Source organism: Paroedura picta, chromosome 10, assembly GCF_049243985.1.
Source record: "Paroedura picta isolate Pp20150507F chromosome 10, Ppicta_v3.0, whole genome shotgun sequence".
Classification (NCBI taxonomy): domain Eukaryota; kingdom Metazoa; phylum Chordata; class Lepidosauria; order Squamata; family Gekkonidae; genus Paroedura; species Paroedura picta.
Window position 1 is genome coordinate 46081325 of NC_135378.1, and position 20007 is coordinate 46101331.

At 42.7% G+C, this 20007-nt stretch overlaps 1 protein-coding gene across 1 annotated transcript in view; it reads right to left on the reverse strand.

The window, feature by feature from the left end:
- The window catches only part of TMA16 (translation machinery associated 16 homolog), a 34053-nt gene that overhangs the window by 5156 nt on the left and 8890 nt on the right, over window positions 1-20007 (reverse strand). Inside the window, exons 3-5 of the mRNA XM_077299974.1 lie at window positions 10206-10243; window positions 2245-2329; window positions 1185-1333 (exon numbers count right to left, since the gene is read on the reverse strand). Of these exons, the coding sequence (XP_077156089.1) occupies window positions 1185-1333; window positions 2245-2329; window positions 10206-10243 (272 nt within the window). The remainder of the gene's footprint in view (window positions 1-1184; window positions 1334-2244; window positions 2330-10205; window positions 10244-20007) is intronic.

A 20007-nucleotide genomic window follows, 5' to 3' on the forward strand; every position in this document is an offset into this window, starting at 1 on the left:
ATGTAGCTATTTTCCCTCCAGGTAGACTGGTTATCTATTTTCCTCCCTCCAAAACAAAAGGGAAACTTTATCTTCAGCAACAAAAGAATTAAATCATGCCTGCAGTCATTTTTGTTAAGGGAGGTGGGTAGGGGAGACTTCTGGTGACTGACGATTCTAAACCCTTGTAATGACACAAGGGAGCAGACGTCTGTGTTTTAAACTGCCAACTCTAATTATACCATCCAGAAGCAACAATTTCCCTTAATTTGAAACTCACTTTAGAGATAATGCGACTGGATGTTTGCATGAACAAAGACAAATGATTGGAGGTTGCGTTTAACAAGGAAAGGGCCAGCAATATGAATCAGGGAGCCTGAATTTTTGAGTTTTGGAAATCCTAGGCACAACTTGCAGCCACAAAAGCTTTAACACAAAAGTTGCTTTGTTGCAGTGTTTCAGGAAGGAGAAGACTCCCCAGTAAAACAAGGACATGTTTACATAGGATTTTTTTTCCAACTAAAAAAACAGAGAACCCTCAAACCCAGAATGAATAACTTGGGGGGGGGGGAGGAAGCCCTCATGAATTAAAAAGCAATTAGCAGCAAGCAGCAGTTGGCTGTACTATAAACATAATATAGGATTTCAGCGTTAAAGACAGGTGGATAGCAGTGCTGGTCTGAAGCAGCAGAACAAAGTTTGAGTCCAGTGGCTCCTTTAAGACAAACAAAGTTTTATTCAAGATACAAACTTGAATGAACTTTTGATGGTCTTAAAGTTGCCTCTGACCTCAGTTCCTTAACACTGAAGATAATTTACAGATGATCTGTCCCACAGCCCATTTTCTAAACAGGGAGCAACAATGTGCCAAAGCAGCCATTAGCAGGCTGGAGGTCAGGAAAAGTTGAGCTTGGATGTTTTAGGAAAGAACACACAAGCTGTAATTGAAGAGGGCAGACACACCACAGTTTTCCCTAGTTACCTATTCCGCTCATAAGCATGATCCCAAAATAACTACTTTATTGAAGAAGTGGGAACAGAATGTTCAAGTGAAGCAGAACTGCTTTTAAAGTGAATTAGATGAAAAAGATGCTGGGGGGTTAAAGGATCTGTTTACTTTTGAAATGTTTTGAGGAGTGGCAAGGTGGGCGCTTCACTTTTGTAATCAGAAACTCTGTGCAGGTAAGGTGGTAGCTCAGACTTACCCAGCCCATATCCTTCAAACAGCTGTCTTTCACGTTCCATAGTCTGATTGATGACAGTTTCTCGGGGACTGTGTTGCCTGGCCTGCCTGCCCTTAATGCTGTTATGCAGATCGATCTGCTCCAACTCATCACTGAATCGATGCAAATACCTAAACACACCGCAAAATGCCTTTGTCAAGGTTTACTGTTTTGCATTTGCTTTACGACGCCATCACAATTTCAGAGGAGTGTCAATGACAGTGTGACAACTTTAGAAGAAACAAGCCTCCTCCAGAGTTGAAAATGTCTTTAGCTGGGTTGGCTGCAGCATGGCAGCTGCCTGTTGGTACACCGTGTACGGTAACAAACTCATAAATCTATTCCTCCTGACTGCATGTGAGAAAGGTGCAAAGGAAATAAGAGGAAGTCAAGAACATCTCAGCCGCCAGATTCATTAAAATATTTATGCACTTAAAAAAATTTAATTCCTTAGATGGTTCGGCTGTGTTAAGTATGCCTTGAACAAACAAAGTTTACATATATTTGCAAAGAATGAATAGGGCCAATTAGAGAATAAAGTATTTAGGCTAAAGTCTTACAACGTGCTATCCAACAGGCGCCAGTACATTTTGTTTGGGATTACTGGTCAGAATTATAGAAAACTTAATGATTTCTAATATTATAAATATATTACTGAGTCAACTCATTTATATCTTCTGCCCAACAACGACCGAAAGGGACTTACAACGGTCTCCCCTTCTCCATTTTCTCCTCACAGCCCTGTGAGGTGGGTTAGGCTAGATGTGCACGACTGGCCTAAAGTCAGCCAACAAGTTATCACAGCATGGTGGGGATTTGGACTTGGGTCTCCGAGATCCCAGACCAACATTCTACTCACATAACTAACTTACTAAATCCAATTTGGCAACATTAAAGGATGGAACCTATACCCCCTGTGTCCCTTGTGCACACACCAGAGTGTTAGTAGGGTCAGGATATCGCATAACGTATCAAGGGCACTGGGCACACCCAACGCAGCCCTCTTCCTTCAAAGACATTAAGTCTTTCATCTGCCACTTACTTTTCTACTAATTCACATGCTTCATTTTTTGTGTATTCCAGTTTGTTGGGGTCCAGGTGACTCTGAAACCAAACAAGTTTGTCACCTGAAAAATAATAAAAACAAATTCAGTGAATTCTTTACTGTTACTGCTTGACACATGAAGCTGCCCTCTATGAATTATCACTCTATTGGTCCATCAAGATAATTATTATCTAATTAACAGCAGCTCTCCACTGTCTCAAGGTCTTTTGCATCATCTGCTATTTGATCCTTGAAACCTCAGATTCAAGTTGGGATACTTGACATGCAAAGCAGATTCTAACCAGGGGGCTGTAATAGTTCCCAAGTTCACAAGGGAGTTAAAAGCCTGGCAACTGCCCTGAAACAGATCCAACATGAAACGCTGAACAATTATTTAACCCACAAAAATAACAATACATGAGAGCCAAGAACAGTAGGCCAGATCCAGAGAAATATGAATATAATTCTGTTCTAAGAATGGCTTGTATTTCCTCTTTCCTGCTGAAGCAGGGTCCTAAAGGTCAGGGAACACTCGGGAAAGATGTTCAATGGAATGTGGAGGAACTGCAGCTGAAGTGGGAAACCACAGACCTTCCACCCCCTTGAACGGTGTTTCTACTCATGAAAAGAGGGAGCACTTGGCTCCAACTAAAAGTTGAGGGTCCTGGGTCACAATTTCACTGCCATTCCCCAAAGTGAGCAGCTGGCTACAGCCATCACTCCCCCTAAAAATATCCTGGAATATCTCCAGGATACATGGTAACTTCCCAGAAAGCCAAATTTCTAGTCTAAGGAGTTCAATACAGTATTAGTCACTGAAAAACCGATAGGATGTATGTCACTAACCTCATTCAATTGCAATTGGGACCTTAAGTATAAATGTTCCATGTTCCAACTGTTTCTTTCTTTGCCAGTCAACAAATATTAGAATGGGTTTTTCAAGAAGTTTAAAGGTACACATAAAGCTAACAGTAAGATCTTGAAATACATATAGCATCCACAGGAAGAACTAATTATGCCTGACTATCCAAGACAGCACTGAAAGATATTTTTAGCTGAGTGCTTAATTTCCACAACAGCACAGAATTCAGCATTTTATTATGCTGCTACAGCAGATGTCTCCAACAGACAGCTCAATAGCTACTGCTGCTGTTTTGGCTACAACTCATGCATCCCCAGAGTTCCAAGAAACGTTTGCAAGAAGAGCTGCTCTGGGCTTTAAAAAAATCATTTCACAGGATTTTTCTCGGTGTGGTTTAGCTGACGAATTAATTTCTAGTGGACTGCCTACCCCTTGTTCTGTTTCTAGGACAGAACAGTAATAGGTAATATGGAAGGGGGTCATTTGCAACAGTTTTCATTTTAGAAGTAGTTCTCATTCAAGAAACAATTGATGCCCCTTTCATTACAATATTCAGATATCACAGTGTTCAGTCACAAGTCCCTCATGTGCATAAATTTATGCCAGCCTTTCTCAACTCTTTTACCACTGAGAAACCCCTGAAACATTCTTCAGGCTTTGAGAAGTGGTGCAATCGTTCAGAATATGTCTGGGAAGCATAGCTGTGTACATGCCCACTTGGGACCCTTCCCCTTCCCACCTCCTCCAGGCCCATCACTGGCTGTGTTTTTATTTGGGGGGGTCGACATGACCATATGACACATTTTTAAAAATATATATTAAAAATTACTTAGCTCCCACCCATTCAGGAAACCCTTCCAGAGCTGTCATGAAACACTAGGGTTTCAAAAAATCCTGGTTGAGAAAGCCTGATTTATGCTATAGAATAAGATTTGGCTATATTTCCAATGGAATTATTTAATTTATTGTCTGCTTTTCTCAACAAGACTCAAAGAACATTACAAAATGTATGCTATGGCAAAGGAACTATATAGATTTGCAAAAACTGAATTACAGAAATTAAAAACATAGCAAAAAAAGAGAAATGCCAATACAAAGAGTCATAAACTACAGTCCGTATTACTTTATTAAAACATCCCCCTGAACAATAAACGTTCCTTGTTGAAAAGAGTACCACTTCATATTTCCCAGAAAAAAATGCTATAAGCAAAAGCAATAAAATTCCCGTGGCAAGCCAGAAGAAAACAAACTCTAACCTGGAAGATGAAGAAGTCTCAAAAGCACATGCTGCATGACAAATCCAGATGTGCAATAGACCTCCTGAGACTGCCTTGTAGGGGCAAACAGCAGCCCAAAAGCAAAATTCAAGAATTTTTAAGGTAAAGGTATCCCCTGTGCAATCATGTCTGACCCTTGCGGTGACGCCCTCCACCGTTTTCTTGGCAGACTCAATATGGGGTGGTTTGCCAGTGTCTTCCCCAGTCATTACCGTTTTACCCCCCAGCAAAATGAGTACCTCCCAGGTACTCATTTTACCAACCTCAGAAGGATGGAAGACCTTGAGCCGGCTGCTGGGATCGAACTCCCAACCTCATGGGCAGACAGCTTCAGACAGCATTTCTGCTGCTTACCACTCTGTGCCGCAAGAGGCTCTTAAGAATTCTTTAGGAGACCACTATTGCACTGCCTTTCCCTCCTCTACATATATCACCTATGCTAAATGAAATTGGAGTCCACCAGAATCTTTGTCTGGGTAGGTGTGTGTGTGTTTATAAAGCGCCATCAAGTTACAGCCGGCTCACTGCCACCTCAAGACAGAAACAGAGGTGGTTTGCCATTGCCTTCCTCTGCAAAGTCTGCCTTGGTGACCTCCCAGCCAAGTACTTCCAAGATCTGACAAAATTGGGCTAAACTATATCATTCCACTCAGTGGTACCTTAAACAACATTTATTTCAGTATGCATTTTTGAGAATCAGGGCTCACTTCAGATGCATTAGAGAGTATACAATACGTCTGATGACATGAGGTCTGACTCAAGAAAGCATACGCTGGAATAAATTATCTCAGTCTCTAAGCCTAAAATACCACGCTACCCATCTGGTACTACCACTGATGCAAAAATCTTTTTGTTTAAGAAATACATTTATGCCACTGGCATCTAACTGCCATTAATTATGTCCAGATTATTTTAAAACACGCCAACTAATTCAGAAGTCCATAATACAGCAGCTGGTCATGACAGGTGAGCTGCACAATTTGATTTTTCTATTGCATTTGCTTGTAAAGGGAAAGATGCGGGGACAGTCAAAATCACCCTCCGTCTGAAGAGCCTGTCACACAGAGCAGAATCTATGTGGTCGCTGTGTAGTGGCTGCACTTCTGAATTGAGCCTGATTTCAGTGACTCCCTGTACATTACAAAGGCAAGTGCAAAAATACTAGCAGAAAAATGACACAGCAGGAAGACAAGGAAGAATGAGAATGGTGAGTTATTTCTTTTATAACTTCAAACCTTCCTTGATATTTCCATAATTTGAAGATGCCAGCTGGCTAGCAAGTCAAGCTGTCATCATACTCAGAACTGTCATTTTGCAGCAAGACAAGGTAAAATTTTGCCCTCCTCCCTGACATATCCCTGCAGCAAAATCAGCAGTGCCTGCCAAATACAGCTGTAGTTCAGAACAGGGATAGAAGAAAGTAGAAAAATGATGGTGAGAAGAGAGGAGGAACAATAATAGAGGGAAGCTGAAACAGAAGTTAAAGTGAAGAAACCGTGGGGAGGCAGAAGAGCAAATATATGCCGGTTCTTAAACTTCTGAAAAGTAGCTTTCCTTTTGTCAAAACTGCAAAATTGAGTACAACTGTCGAGATGCAGACTGCTGTTAGACAAAGATAACAGTAAATTACCAAGCTACTTTAAACAATCAAGACTAGAGTTTCCTTGACATCTTAGAGGGTTTCCAAATTGAAAAGGCAGAATAGGATGACTAACTTTTTTCCTGGACTGTTTTATTATTTGCCATGAACAGCCTTTAACCAAGGACACGGTATCTTGCATAAAACCTCAAAGGTGAATGAGGGAGGGTGTGTGTAAGACAAACGAAAAAGACAAATCTGAGTTTCACTTTAGACTTGAACACACTTCAATCCTTTTCTCCATGTACTTATCCCTAATGTTCTTGGATAAACCAGTTACATGGTTATACCGTATTCTGCGGCAGAAGATGTCAAGGATTGACCCCTGTCAAGGGTTAATGCCCAACAGAGTCCTTTGAACAAAATTCTGTTGTGAGAGTCAGTTAAGGAATGACAGTTGTGAACTGTGAAGACAGTTAAGCACTGACTGTGAACTGGGAAGGAGGCTGCAAGTCAGAAGCCTATGCTTGAGTGTTTAAGCAGAAACGGAAAAGAAATCCTCTCTCAAAGTTTTAAAGATCTCGTTGAATAGCAGAAACACTTTCCTGGTGAACAGTCAAAGGCTTCCATGGCCAGAATCAACTGGTTGTTGTGAGTTTTCCAGGCTGTGTGGCGTGGTCCAGTAATTTTAATCCCTGTCATTTATTTATTTATAGTATTTATTCATTTGTTTCTTCTTTGTTATGATTTCACAACTTTAATCAACAAAAGTTGGGACAGTTTATGGTACGACCCCCATGCTTACAGGCAGGAATCTATGAGCGGAAGCCCATGAAATATCCAATAAAACTGAGCATTAAGGTTAACAATCACTGACAAAGGTGCAGGAAAATGGGCGGAATACCTGGGATACCATTTTGATTATTGATCATATTTAAGAAATGGAAAATATGAAACTAGAACTCTTGAGACTTTTGTTGATTAAAATTGTGAAATCATAACGAAGAAGAAACAAATGAAAAAAATACTTTAAAAGAATTATTTTGCCTACAGACCTCTTTTTGGTTTGGGTTCATTTCACCATGTCCTGCATCTGAAGATGCCAGCCAGAGTTACTAGCAAAACATCAGTGACTATAGCCACCACGCCATGTCCATGCAGCTGAAAAAACCCACAGCAAGGAGAACTGAAGATGGCGCCATAAAGAAAGCTGGACTTCTGTTCAGCTCTTAAGCCATGCCGAGGGTCAGGGGCTTCTGCACCTGGCTGACCTGAACAGATACGCAAATCTGCTCACCGGTCGCCCCAGGAACCGGGAACGGTGACCTGAGGGTCCTACAGATCCGTAGGGAGATAGCAAGACCTCCCTGGATTAATAGCGGCTTGTGCTCAAGGTCACGATGGCGTCTTTGTCGCAAACAACTTTACAAGCTTGAAACGACCAGCCGACCTCACATTCTTCCCAGACCATCATTTACCAGATCGACAGGAGCAGAAGCTGACAGAAGCTGGAACCTACAACAGTAAGAATTGAAAGCTTTCTGGCTTTTCTCTCTCTTCTCCCACAAGCTCTTCCCTCCCCCCCCCCCTCAACCAATTCACAAGCGAATTCCTTCTTTCCCCGAGTGAGAGAATCCCAGCTAATTATACCCATTAACCAAACAAAGAGAGTGCTTTGAAGATTTATGGGTGAAAGTTCAGTGGGGGAATTTGACTTGATACGGAGATCGACAAACTGATAATTTGGGATCGCTTGTGCTCCCGCGAGACCTTACGAGACTTTCTGTTTATAGTTTGTGACTGCCTAGAACTATGGAAGAATTAACTAAGGCACAGCTTTTCCATTTGTTATGCAAAGGAAACTCAGAGATACTGAAAGCAGTCAATAAGCTGGAAAAGGAAATTCGTGGGACTAAGGGGGAGCTTTTGGATGGAGCCCAAGGTCCGGAGAGACCAGCTGATGACGCAGCTCAGCTAACAGTAAATCAAGTGAAACTTCAATGTCTGGAAGTTAATCAACTGGAGGGAGAGAGTGCCAGAGATGTAAAAACCCAAAGTATCTTTAAAGAACCTGGGAAAACAGATTCACAGAAGGAAAGTACCAAAAACCTGGAAGTCTATTCAGAGCAGGAAATGACTTGGATCAGCAAAATAAAAAGAGTCTATTCAAAAGCGACAGCAACTAGGAAGCTATCAGGAGATATTTCTGTGCGACCAGAGGAAGAGATCCAGATTGACAAAGGATTCAGAGCCCCCTCAAAGGCGATTACAAGCAAGAATCAAGTAAGAGATTTCTCTGGCCCTGACAGAAGGACAATCAGAAACACTCTACTATGGAAAAAAACACAATTTCATTTTCTGCGACCACCTGAAAGATGAGCTGAACAATGGAGTATTCTCCTGGCTTCCTGGGAGAAAAATAGCAGTAGCAACCTTTAGGACAGGTCCAATATATGAAGGGAACTGACTTTATATCATTTAAGACAATAATAGAATATATCCTTATAATAGATTATACCCTCCTATGTATCAACAACTACTTTGTTAAGAAAGATGGTAATAACTCCTAGATCAGGATTAATATGCGATGGGAATTGAATATGTATGTTAATATGTATGCCAAAAGAGGATGACAAACCATATTTTATAGGCATTAACAAGACAACAGTAGTAATTCTTGGGTCAGGGCCAATTTATGAAGGAGACTGACCTAATATCATTTAAGATAATAACAGAATGTATTCCCATAACAGATCTCATATGTATTAACAATCACTTGGCTAAGAAAAATGGTAAAAACTTCTAGACTAGGAATAATATGTGATGAGAACTAAATATCTATGTTAAAAGAGATGGCAAACCATATCAACTGGTCGCTTTTTCTTTACAACTTCTCTGTAAATGCTTTATATAATAATAAACAATAAAATTATTATAAAAAAAAACCCACAGCAAAAAAATTATTTCGCGTTTCTATGAACACAGATTTGTCTCAGTTTTTATCATCTGTTCATTTCAAACATCTTATACGTGATTCCTTCAAATCTTTTCTCCTCCAAGCTAAATAAAACATTTACTGTATACTCGAGTATAAGCTGACTTTTCCAGCACATTTTTAATGCTGAAAAGGCTCCCCCCAGGCTTATACTCAAGTGAGGGTCCCCACTTATCTGTTATTGTTGATACTGTATTTTTGTGGTAAAATTAGGTGCCTTGGCTAAAATTCGGGTCTTCTTATGCTTGAGTATATACGGGTAATTTATTTTCAACTTCCGAAAGCCTTTTATGTGACATTTCAAAAGCAGAATATAAGGAGGTGATTTTGTCTCTTCCCTTGGTTACATGGGGCTGGGTCCGGAGCATCCCCACCTTGTGCCACAGGTATCTCAGTTAGTCCTGGGGAAGGGGGGGCAGCCAGATGGAAGGCACCCTGGTTGCCCCTGCCAAGTGACTTCTGGATGGCAATGTTAGGTGCAAAAGAAGAGCTGGGGGCAGGGAAGGTTGGGGTTGTGCTGGGGTTCGATGTGGGAGCCATTGCTCCTTTGGACAGTATGATTGGACAGGAGTGCAAACCAGAAAACAATTGTGATGTGCAAGCCATAATTTGCCAGTTCAGATGTAACAGCAAGCAATATTGTGGTCCATGAGGGAAGGAAGAGAGGAGCCTGAACAAGTGACCCTGAGCCTTCTCTCTCTGTCACACCAAGACAAGATTTGGTATTATGCCGCAACGATGACCCTTTCCCTTCTGTACACATCCATGAATTCCTTCCAATGCACAGTGCTTTAAAAGCTTAAAAGATAATACTTATAGCTATCTGTGTGCAATCAAATTTGTTCTGTTAGCACAGCTTAAAAATGATACTAAAATATTTTTCCCTAAAAGAAGTACTAATTCAGAAGTCTGTGAGTAGGATTGGGCGCTTCAGCACTCGAAGCAGCCGGTCTCTCCTGGCACCTGCACGTGTGCACCCACCGACACACCGATGCCTGCTCCTACCCTCCCCCCAGTGGTTCGGCGCTCACTGCGCCAGGAGAGACCTAGAGGGGCCGAAGAGCCCAACCCTATCTTTGAGCATTTAAAAAAGCGAGACTTGAAAATGACACCACTGGCACAGAATTCATTGGTTTAGAATGTTATAAAGCCGGTTGCATTCGAAAGGCAGTCTGTTTCCTTAATGGCTCAAGATAATGCAATGAAATTTACTTGGGTTGCTTAAAGAGTTATATTTGCACTTACCAACGACACTGAGACGAAAGGCCTTTTCATTTTTCAACCTGTAAAAGGATAACTGTAGTTTAATTTTTCCTGAAATTATTTTTTTAACCAACAGAAGAAAAAGAAAAATACATAAGAAGCAAATTTATGGCAATGGAGAATCTCTCATGTCATTGTGCACATAAAGACTTCAGCTGTTTTAGCAATTTGCAACATTAGACCAAGTTGTTGTTTCAGGCTTCATCTACAGTAAGAGGCACTTCAGACATTGGCATTTTATTACAACAGGGTATCACTATCAACCACCAAGTAGTTATTTTAGATTTACTTCACAGTCAACAGATGTGTAATAATTAAGATGTTTTTAAAGAACAGCTGGAATTCAGATCTCCGTATTAAGCACGTGATGAAGAATTACTAAAATAAACTAAGGCCAGTAAGCAGCACTTCAAACAGTGGGCATAAGCCACTGCTACCACCAAAATGAAGTAAACTGAGAGCTGACTCCTCAAAAGTACAAAGCACATTCAGAGGACTTTTGTTGAAGAGATCTCATAAATGAAGTCATGTTCCTTATTTGAAAAGGTAAACCAAGTGAAACCAATGATGTAAGTAAACCTTCTCAAAATCCAGCACCCACTTAGATGTCTGCAGCAAAAAAACAGTGGGGGGGAAAGTGAAGATAAAATGTTTTAAAATGTGTCACTGAATTTCCAAGATCATCTCGTACTGTGAACTAGTCCTTCTCAGTCTGTGATGTTAGGTCACTGCACTGAATTTCTTCTTCATGGGACTCTTCTTCATAAACTTCTTTCTAGGTCTGGTTACAGTACCGCAAAATAGAATCCAAAAGGTGTGGTTGCATGTCAACCTTGAGTCAGGAAATGTCAGAAAGAGAGTCAAAACTAGGAACAGACAACACTATAAAATACTATCCGATTTAAAAGTGAGACACATTTCAATCATTTACCGTTTTAACTTCAAAGCATTCTAAAATGGTTCTAAGAATTGAGCTTGAGTAAAATTGATTGGAAAGAGCCTCTTGTGGCGCAGAGTGGTAAGGCAGCCGTCTGAAAGCTTTGCCCATGAGGTTGGGAGTTCGATCCCAGCAGCCGGCTCAAGGTTGACTCAGCTTTCCATCCTTCCGAGGTCAGTAAAATGAGTACCCAGCTTGCTGGGGGTAAACGGTAATGACTGGGGAAGGCACTGGCAAACCACCCCGTATCTAGTCTGCCATGAAAATGCTAGAGGGCGTCACCCCAAGGGTCAGACTTGACTCGGTGCTTGCACAGGGGATACCTTTACCTTTACCTTTTCAAAATTGATTGAGGGCTTATTTTGAACAAATGTGGAGTGCACAAATCCAGTAAACACAAATTTTTAAACACAAAATAAATATAAAAGTCTGAAGAAGGCTGGAAGAGTAGAACAAATCCAAAACGGCAAAAAGAACTGTCAGACAGTCTTTTATCAAAGCAATGACATCACTGGGTTGACAGATGGTCTAAGAATATTAGTTGGGAACCAAACTAATTCTAGAAATGAGGAAATAATGTCAGGAAATTAAAAACTCAGTTCTTATTAGCAAAGGATTATAGAAGATAAAGTGAGAAAACTGGTTACTAATACACAAGTTCAATGTAAGGTATATTTCAAAGGTACAAGACTTTAAGTACCACTAGAACAATGCAATTTAAACCTGAATGTATGGCAGCTAAAATTTTGTTACGTATAAAAGCACTTGTTTGTTAATACATGGGAAGTATTCCAACCTAGATTAAAGTTGCCTTGAAAATGTGGACAGCATACCTAGAGCCAAATAGTTTTTCCCATGGTTTATCAAGCTGCATATGATCTAACACTCAATATGAACAATTCTGCTTTGAGTGAGGAAGTGGCCTCTCTGACATATTAGAAAAATTAATGACAAGGAAAAATTTCTGTTCAAAACGTTTGGAGACTAATCAGTTGTCAAAACCCAATTATATTCCTGTTCTTGAGGTCTTTTACCAAATCATTGTCAACACTGGATCAACAGATGTCCTAGAAACATTAGCCAAAGGACTTACAGTATTTGCTGGCATATAAGACTACTTTTTCCTCCTGAAAAACATGCCTCCAAGTGTGGGGGCCGTCCTATACGCCGGGTGCACTTCAGTTGGGATAGACAGAGCTGCCCATAGTGGCCTCCCGATGCCTGCCCACCTCATTCTACACACCATCCAGTATCACACGGTATCCAGCATGGCCATGGCGGGTCATCAGCATGGCTGCGGCAAGCATCAGCAGCGAGACAGGGGTGCCAGCCTTTTTGGCGTGACCGGCCCGTTCTGCTCAGCGAGAAGCAGCGGCACTCCGGCCCAGCCCTTGTCTACGCAGAGCTCGCACATGCGCACTTGTGCACTAGTGCCAGTCACAGGGAGATGCAGGGGAGGGCCGGAGGCACTGTGGTCGTGCTGCAGCCATACAATGGTGACAATGACAGGTACTGTAATGTAATGTAACAAACTTTATATTTTGAGTGGAAATGTTGGGGGGTTGTCTTATAAGCCCAGTCGTCTTATACGCCGGCAAATACAGTATTTATGATCTTTAAATAGGACAGGGTCCTATTAAATAAAAGAGTAAGGCCACCTTGGGAGGAGTTAAGGCGGGCCCTGTCCAGGATAAAAACTCAGAGGGCCCAATCAGGAGCCGCGAAGCAGCTCCTGATTGGGCCCTCCGAGTGTCCATCCAGGGCCAAGCAGCCAATGGGGAGGCGCGCAAAGTGCCTTCCTATTGGCCCCTCACCAGGACAGACCAAAATTCCATTCACCCAGCCCAGTCTGGCTGCCAGTCTGCTCCTGACCACCAAAGGGAGAGGAGGTCAGTAGGGCTGCCAAGGGGGGTGAGAACAGAGGCTGTGCCAGCCCTTTTTGCCCCAAGGCTGTCCTGTCATGTCCAGCTGCAAATTGCCTCAGAACCCTGACAGAGCTGGCAGGAGGCTGCAGAGTGCTCCCCCTCCCCCTCCTTCAGGCCTGCTGCGAAGGAGCCTCTGGCAGGCCCTGACTGAGGGAAGGAGGCCTTTCCAAGAGCAACGCAGGAGAGCCTGAGAGCATTCCTTTTGAGGGGGGGGGGACTTTCCCCTTCTGCCAAACAGTTGCCTGACAGAGAGGCCACAGAAAAGCCCCTTCTCACTTAAAATACTGCTCTGGCCGGGAGTTAGACACAGCCAGGTCATGTGTCTTTCTTCTTTGCAACTCTCTGCAGATTTGAGGCCACTGCACAGCGTTATTCTGCAGAGGAACCTGGCTCTGTTGTCTCCTGTTTCATCTGCACAACAACCCTGTACAGTAGGCCTCAAGTCTTTCAATTCAACAACATCATGTGTGGGAGGCCTTAAATGTTTCTTCTCCACCACAACCCTGTCCAAAGTAGCCCTTTCTGCCTGGGGAGCTGATCTTTATACTCTGCAGGTGAGCTGTAATTCCAGGAACTCTCCAGGCCACACCTGTAGGTTGGCTACCCCTGGGTTAGAAATATTCCTCAAGTTTGGAGGTAGGACTTCAAAATCATACAATGCCTCAGAGTCCAGCCTTCAAAGGAGCCACTTTTGCCTGCAGTTGGTAGGGAGTGGTGCAGGAGTGTCCCTCCTGGCCTATGGGCTATGGCCAGCCCTTATCAGCAACTGTTTGTATTCTGGGGCGCAGACAGGCAGACCAGCATCAGTCCTGTGAGTCTAGAAAGTGCAGGAAGATCTAAATAAATATTTACAGCCTGAAACTAAATAGAGAACAAGTAAATGTCTGGAGACATATTGTAACTGAAATAGTAACTGGCAAATAACCTTGGCCTGGCAAATAAAAAAACAGTATTAAAAACCTTACTAAGGTCAAGACTGCTGTGCGCAGACAGTCTTCCTCTTAGGGTTGCCAGCTTCCCTGTGAGGCTCGCTACCCCACCTCCCTCATGGGGAATCTGCTATGGGGAGAGAAGGAGAAGATGATTGGAAAATGCTTTGAGACACCTGAGGCCTGCTGGGGCACTGCGGCCCATTCCCAGTTCTCTCAGATCTCTCACAACCCTACATACCTCACAGGTTGACTATTGTGGAGAGACAAATGGAAAAGGTGTTTGTAACCCGCTTTGAGACTCCTTTGGGTAGTAAGCAATAGGGTACAAAAATCCGTCCTTCTAAGGAGCAACCATGAAAGAAGCATGTGGGCACATAACATTTTACCAACAGTGAAAATATGGGAGACAGAAGGAACAGGGTGGACACCTGTGTACTGTGACTACCCTATGTGTATTAGGGCAGAGGGACATTTCGGTGAATGTGGCCTAATTCACACAAGAAGGGAAATGACGCAGAACTGGGGGGAATTGGTTGCCATGTAATCTTCCCCTAAGAAGAGTCTCCAGTCTGATTTTCCCTTCACATATCTGAGGACATGGCTCTGGAAAGCTCATCTGTAACCACTATGCCACAATTCCCAAAGGTCAGTCCTCTCCCACAATCAACGAACATTCCACACCACAGGTTCTTGACACCGATATCTCCACACCCATGGCCTCAATTGCCACCATGCCACCACAACCTCCCACACAACACACATGACAACCCCATGCCCTTACAGACTGGACAACTCCTCCCCTTCCTCTTCCCACTGCCAAGCTCTAGCGCCCGTTGTATTCTTGGAGACAACGGGCTTTGCCCCTAGTCCACAATAAAATGCTACTTGGCATCTCCCCCATACTTTGAATAAACAAAAGCATAAAATGGTGGTCAATAGTGATAATATTTGCTCATTAGTCAGTTTACCTGGTAAGCAGCTTCTTCCCTATATTCTTCTGAGTTTTGGCTACCTTCTGGGCAACTGCTTGGCAACCCCTTTCCACTAAAACTTATTCAAGAACTACTTTGGCTCATAATATGCTGCTGTCCTCTGGCAACAAATTAATTTCACAGTGTTTCTTTGCACATAGTAATAGATCGCCAAAGGTCCTTTTCTATCCGTTCAGGTTCTTCTCCTTTTTAGTTTTCCTTATTTTGCTTTTCCGCACAAGGTGACATGTTTACAACAGAAACACATGCACAAAAACTTTAGTAAATGCCATAAATACTTTCCCACAAGACAGGCAATGGTACCAGTCATGACTGTGAATAATAAGATGTATGCACTGAAACAACTGACTTATCTGGAAGGCTGCATAGGTCAGTGAGAATGAGGACATTTCTAGGATATAAGCAGCTAGAAGCTGAGGTTGAAATACTGCTGACTTCAGAATTACAGTAATGTTCCATCCTACCAAAGTACATGCAAAAAAAAAGTAGATTAATGTTCTGCACATTAGGTAAAGGTAAAGGTATCCCCTGTGCAAGCACCGAGTCATGTCTGACCCTTGGGGTGACGCCCTCTAGCGTTTTCATGGCAGACTCAATACGGGGTGGTTTGCCAGTGCCTTCCCCAGTCATTACCGTTTACCCCCCAGCAAGCTGGGTACTCATTTTACCGACCTCAGAAGGATGGAAGGCTGAGTCAACCTTGAGCCGGCTGCTGGGATTGAACTCCCAGCCTTATGGGCAAAGCTTTCAGACGGCTGCCTTACCACTCTGCGCCACAAGAGGTTCTGCACATTACTCAAGATCAAATACTTCTGTTTGACAAGAGCTTTCAAAAGTCAGAGACAGGCTCCTCGATTCTGTCTCCTGTCTTCCTTCCCTAAACAACACTCCACCTCTCTCATACACAGTTGCATTAACAGATCTTCTGGGGGCTTGACTACCTGTAGAGGATTAAAAACTTTTGTGTCAGCTTCTGCCTCTGCATACTCCATTACATCATCACATGCACATTCTTCTCTCCTTTCTAGTTGAGAAACTACTGGACCTGTTTCACCAGGAGCAAATTTTGTCACATAGAGTGGTTGATGTACTTTTTAATATGTTTTACTCTCTGTAGTAGGAAAACGTTTATGTTACACAAACTTTATATTATAACCAATTTGGCTATGATATAATCTTAACCCTGCCCGCGGCGCCACAAGCGCCGCAGACTAAATAAAGCCGTAAGGCCTTGGGGGGAGGAGTTAGGGCGGGCTCAGTCCGGGATAAGGAAGGGTGCCGATTGGCCCCTTCCTCCGGACAGACCATCGGCGGGGCCTCTCCAATTGCCGCCCCGCCGCCAAGGGAGCAATTGCGAACTGTACGCAGTGCGGCTCGCAGTTGCTCCCTTGCTGGCAGCCTGACGCGTCGAGAGGTGCAAAGTGCCACCGACGCATCAGGCCGCCAGCACGTGGGACATGGCAGACTGCCGACTCGCCGGCCGTGCGCTGCCCCGCTAGCGCCCGCTGTATTGTACATACAGCGGGCTTGCTTACTAGTATTGGTTATATTATAACCAATTTGGATTCCCACTGGGAAGAAAAGTGGAATGTAAGCAATTAAATTAAAAATGTGTCTTTACTGTAGACATATACAGTACAGCATAATTTTCAAGGAGACAGTTTCCGGACTTGACTGCTGTGGTACACAATTCAAGTCCAGTTGCACCTTAAAGCCCAATACCCTGGAAAATTAGGTCAAGTCTCTTCACCTGTGGCCAGGGAGACGCAACCCAAAAGGTAGTCCAAGAACAGAGTCACAACAGTCTGTAGCCAAGCTGGAAGCAAGTTGTCAGAGATGGAAGCCAGAGCCAAGTCCGAAAGCAAGTAAAGGATGTTACAGGGATTTAGTCCAGAATCTGGGGGGAGCAGGTAGGGTAGGTCTGGTGAAGAGCCGGGATCTCAGGAATGGGGATGATCATGTCAGGTTATCGAGTGCAGAATCCAAGTTCCAGGTCCGAGTAGCAGATCGAGGCTGTATTCAGAAGTCTGTCCAGCAGAGCTTTGCTGAGGTAAGACATGAGCCAGGAATGTGTGCAGATGGGCAAGGAACATGGGTGTTGCACCTGCAAGGAGCCCAAAGTCCCGTTGCCCTTTAAATGCAATCTGACCACCTTTCCCAAGTATCTCCACCTGGGCTCAATCATCATCAGAGGGAGGATCCGCAGCTATCTTCCATCTAGCCTGATAGCAAGCTGCCAACCACACACTGCCACCATGCTGTCAAATGGTTCACCTGTACCACTGGTGTCATTCTGAAGAGCCCTCTGGGCTGGAGGTAGATGGCACAACAGGTTCTGGCCTCTCCGGTGTGCTGGATGTAGTGGGCTCATGTCTAGGACCCAGTAATATTGGCTCTTCTGGCCCTAGCAAGTCCTGATCCCCCACCAGCTCTTCAAGCTTGAAGTCCACTTTCAGGCTTGTTGGTCTGGGAGATGGGGTGGCCAGTTCTGGCTTCTCAGCTGCATCTAGCTTGGACACCTGCACATCCTCAGACAGCGGCATCTCCGACTGGGGCATGACAGGTGCTACTGAACTCAAATACTTTCAAATATATATTTATTATTCAAACATGGCTAATTTTGCCCACAAATGGTATACCGTTAATATATATGAATACATATTACATACATGCATTGTCTATTTGGCTACCAGTTCTCTAAGTGAATATTCCACAGTTCATGCCACAGTAGAAGTTATTTTATTTATTTATGCATTCATTCAATTTGTATACTGCCCCTCACTATGACATCTCCGGGCAATGTCCATAGAACCAGTAAAATAGAACATACATCAAATTATTTTATCAGTAAGAAGAGATCATAACAATCATAACAGCTGGCATCAAACCTAAAAATCCCTGACAGGGATGGGGCCGAGGCTGCAGGGAGGTCTCCCGTTGCTGGCCTTCAGCCAAAACCCTGGCATACAGAGAGGGGAAATAATGCATTAGCCTGCTCAGAATGAGAAGCAGAATATAGTCTAAAGAAGCAGACTTTAGAAATGTTCTGGAGGGAAGAGAGCTCTTATCTGTGTGGCTCCAATTCTGGTCAGCACAGATCATCATGTTTTCTTATCTAATCCTGACAGCAAACATTAGACCAGAATCTGGATTTTTTGAAACCACCTCTGTGTTATCCATGTCACGTCTACACAAAATTACGTTACGATGTACAGATTTTGAACTGGATAGAAAACAGCCTCCACACAATGTGACTGTCTCACAAACATTGAAAGTTTGCATTTTGCAAGGCATCTAAGCATTATTTATATACTTTTAGGCAATCTTACTAACACTGCAGTGTTAAAAGTATATTTTATTTTTTAAATTATATACGCATCCTTGTCTTGAGATGTCAGCTGAAGTATATCTAGAAGGACAAGACTGATAACCGTAGCTTAAAGATTGAATAAATCGTGAAAGGCAACTTGGATCAGACAGCCAAGGAATATGTGTCATATTAACTGAACTTATTGGTTATATTACACAATGGGATAGGGAAGGAAAAGGAGTTTTGAGGGTTATAAGGCTATAAATGCATTGCCATATTTATATGCTTAATTCTGCTAAAGAAATACAATAGAAATGGATTTTATCTATAAGCAAACTTAATATTTTGCCATTGACCTCTGGCCTGAAGAAAGCTACTAAGCAGATGCCTCCAGCAAGACTTGGACTGCAAATGTATTCCCTTGCAGTTTCCACTGGATCAGTTATTTATAGGGATGGACATGAATCAGATTACAAACAAAAGTTTGTGATCAATTTGGACAGTCTGTGGTCTGCAAACAGAAGTCAATGAACATGAACTTCCCATGAACAGTTCTGGGCAGTTCACAATTGGATGCATTTCCAGACCAACTACCTTAGCTCCATCAAAATGTTTATCACATTTCAAAGCAATGGGGGAGGCATAACTTGGTGGGCATGTAGAGGAGCCGAAGGGGAAGATCCCTTGTGAGTTTGATGTATCTGCCTTGTACAGGGTCCATTTTATACACTCCTAAACCTGCCCCTGTCATTTCCCCATAAAACACTTTCCGGGAGGCCATAACTCAGACCTCGTGAGTCTGATGCCTCTAGCATGCTGGGGGAGCATTCTACCATGTCATGAACTTCACATATTAAACCAATTTACTTAGCATCTAAAAGTTCATGACAATTCACGGCTCATGAACCAAGCATACCACAAACTACAAACCAAACTGAATTTTCATGGTTCATGTCCATCCCTAATTATTGCTCCATAATCTAGTCATGACTGATTTGCAGTGGCTCTGTTCTTCACCAGGCCTAAAATCATATCCTTGTAAAATATATGAAATGAAGATCAAGTATAGCAGGAATGAACCTACAATGCCTACTTTCCATGATTTATGCTATGAGCAAAGGGCAAACTAAAGACCACTTTCTGTTGTACCTGTTTCCAGATAGCACAGCTACATGCTGCTGGAAGGAAAGACATAAGCTTTGCATATCAGCTCACTAAAGAATCACTAAAAGGCCACTATCATTTTATCACAAAAAATTTAAAGTGCATACATTAACAAATACATTAATGAAGAAACTATGATATAAACTGGGGGAACACTTATCTTCAGAAATGCCATATCAAATCTGGAAATACATGGACAGAGAAAGAGTAAACAAAATAACTCACTGATGACGTGGAAGCGCAAAGTAAACCATTAAAACATTAACAAGTTTAACAGAATACCTTTTGTCAATTTGAGATTTCCCAACAAGGCCTCTTTATATGAGGACGTCTCTGAGATCTCGAGTAAGAGGGTTCGGAATTTTAATGGTAACTACTTGTCAACAAGATACATACCTTTAAATCTAACCCACTTAGGAAAAGAGTTTGGGAAAGTCAATATTTCCTGACATTTCTAGGTCAAGAAAACTTTCTTTAAAAACACAGCAGGTAAGTGTTTCCTTTTCCCTGATGCAGAAAAATAG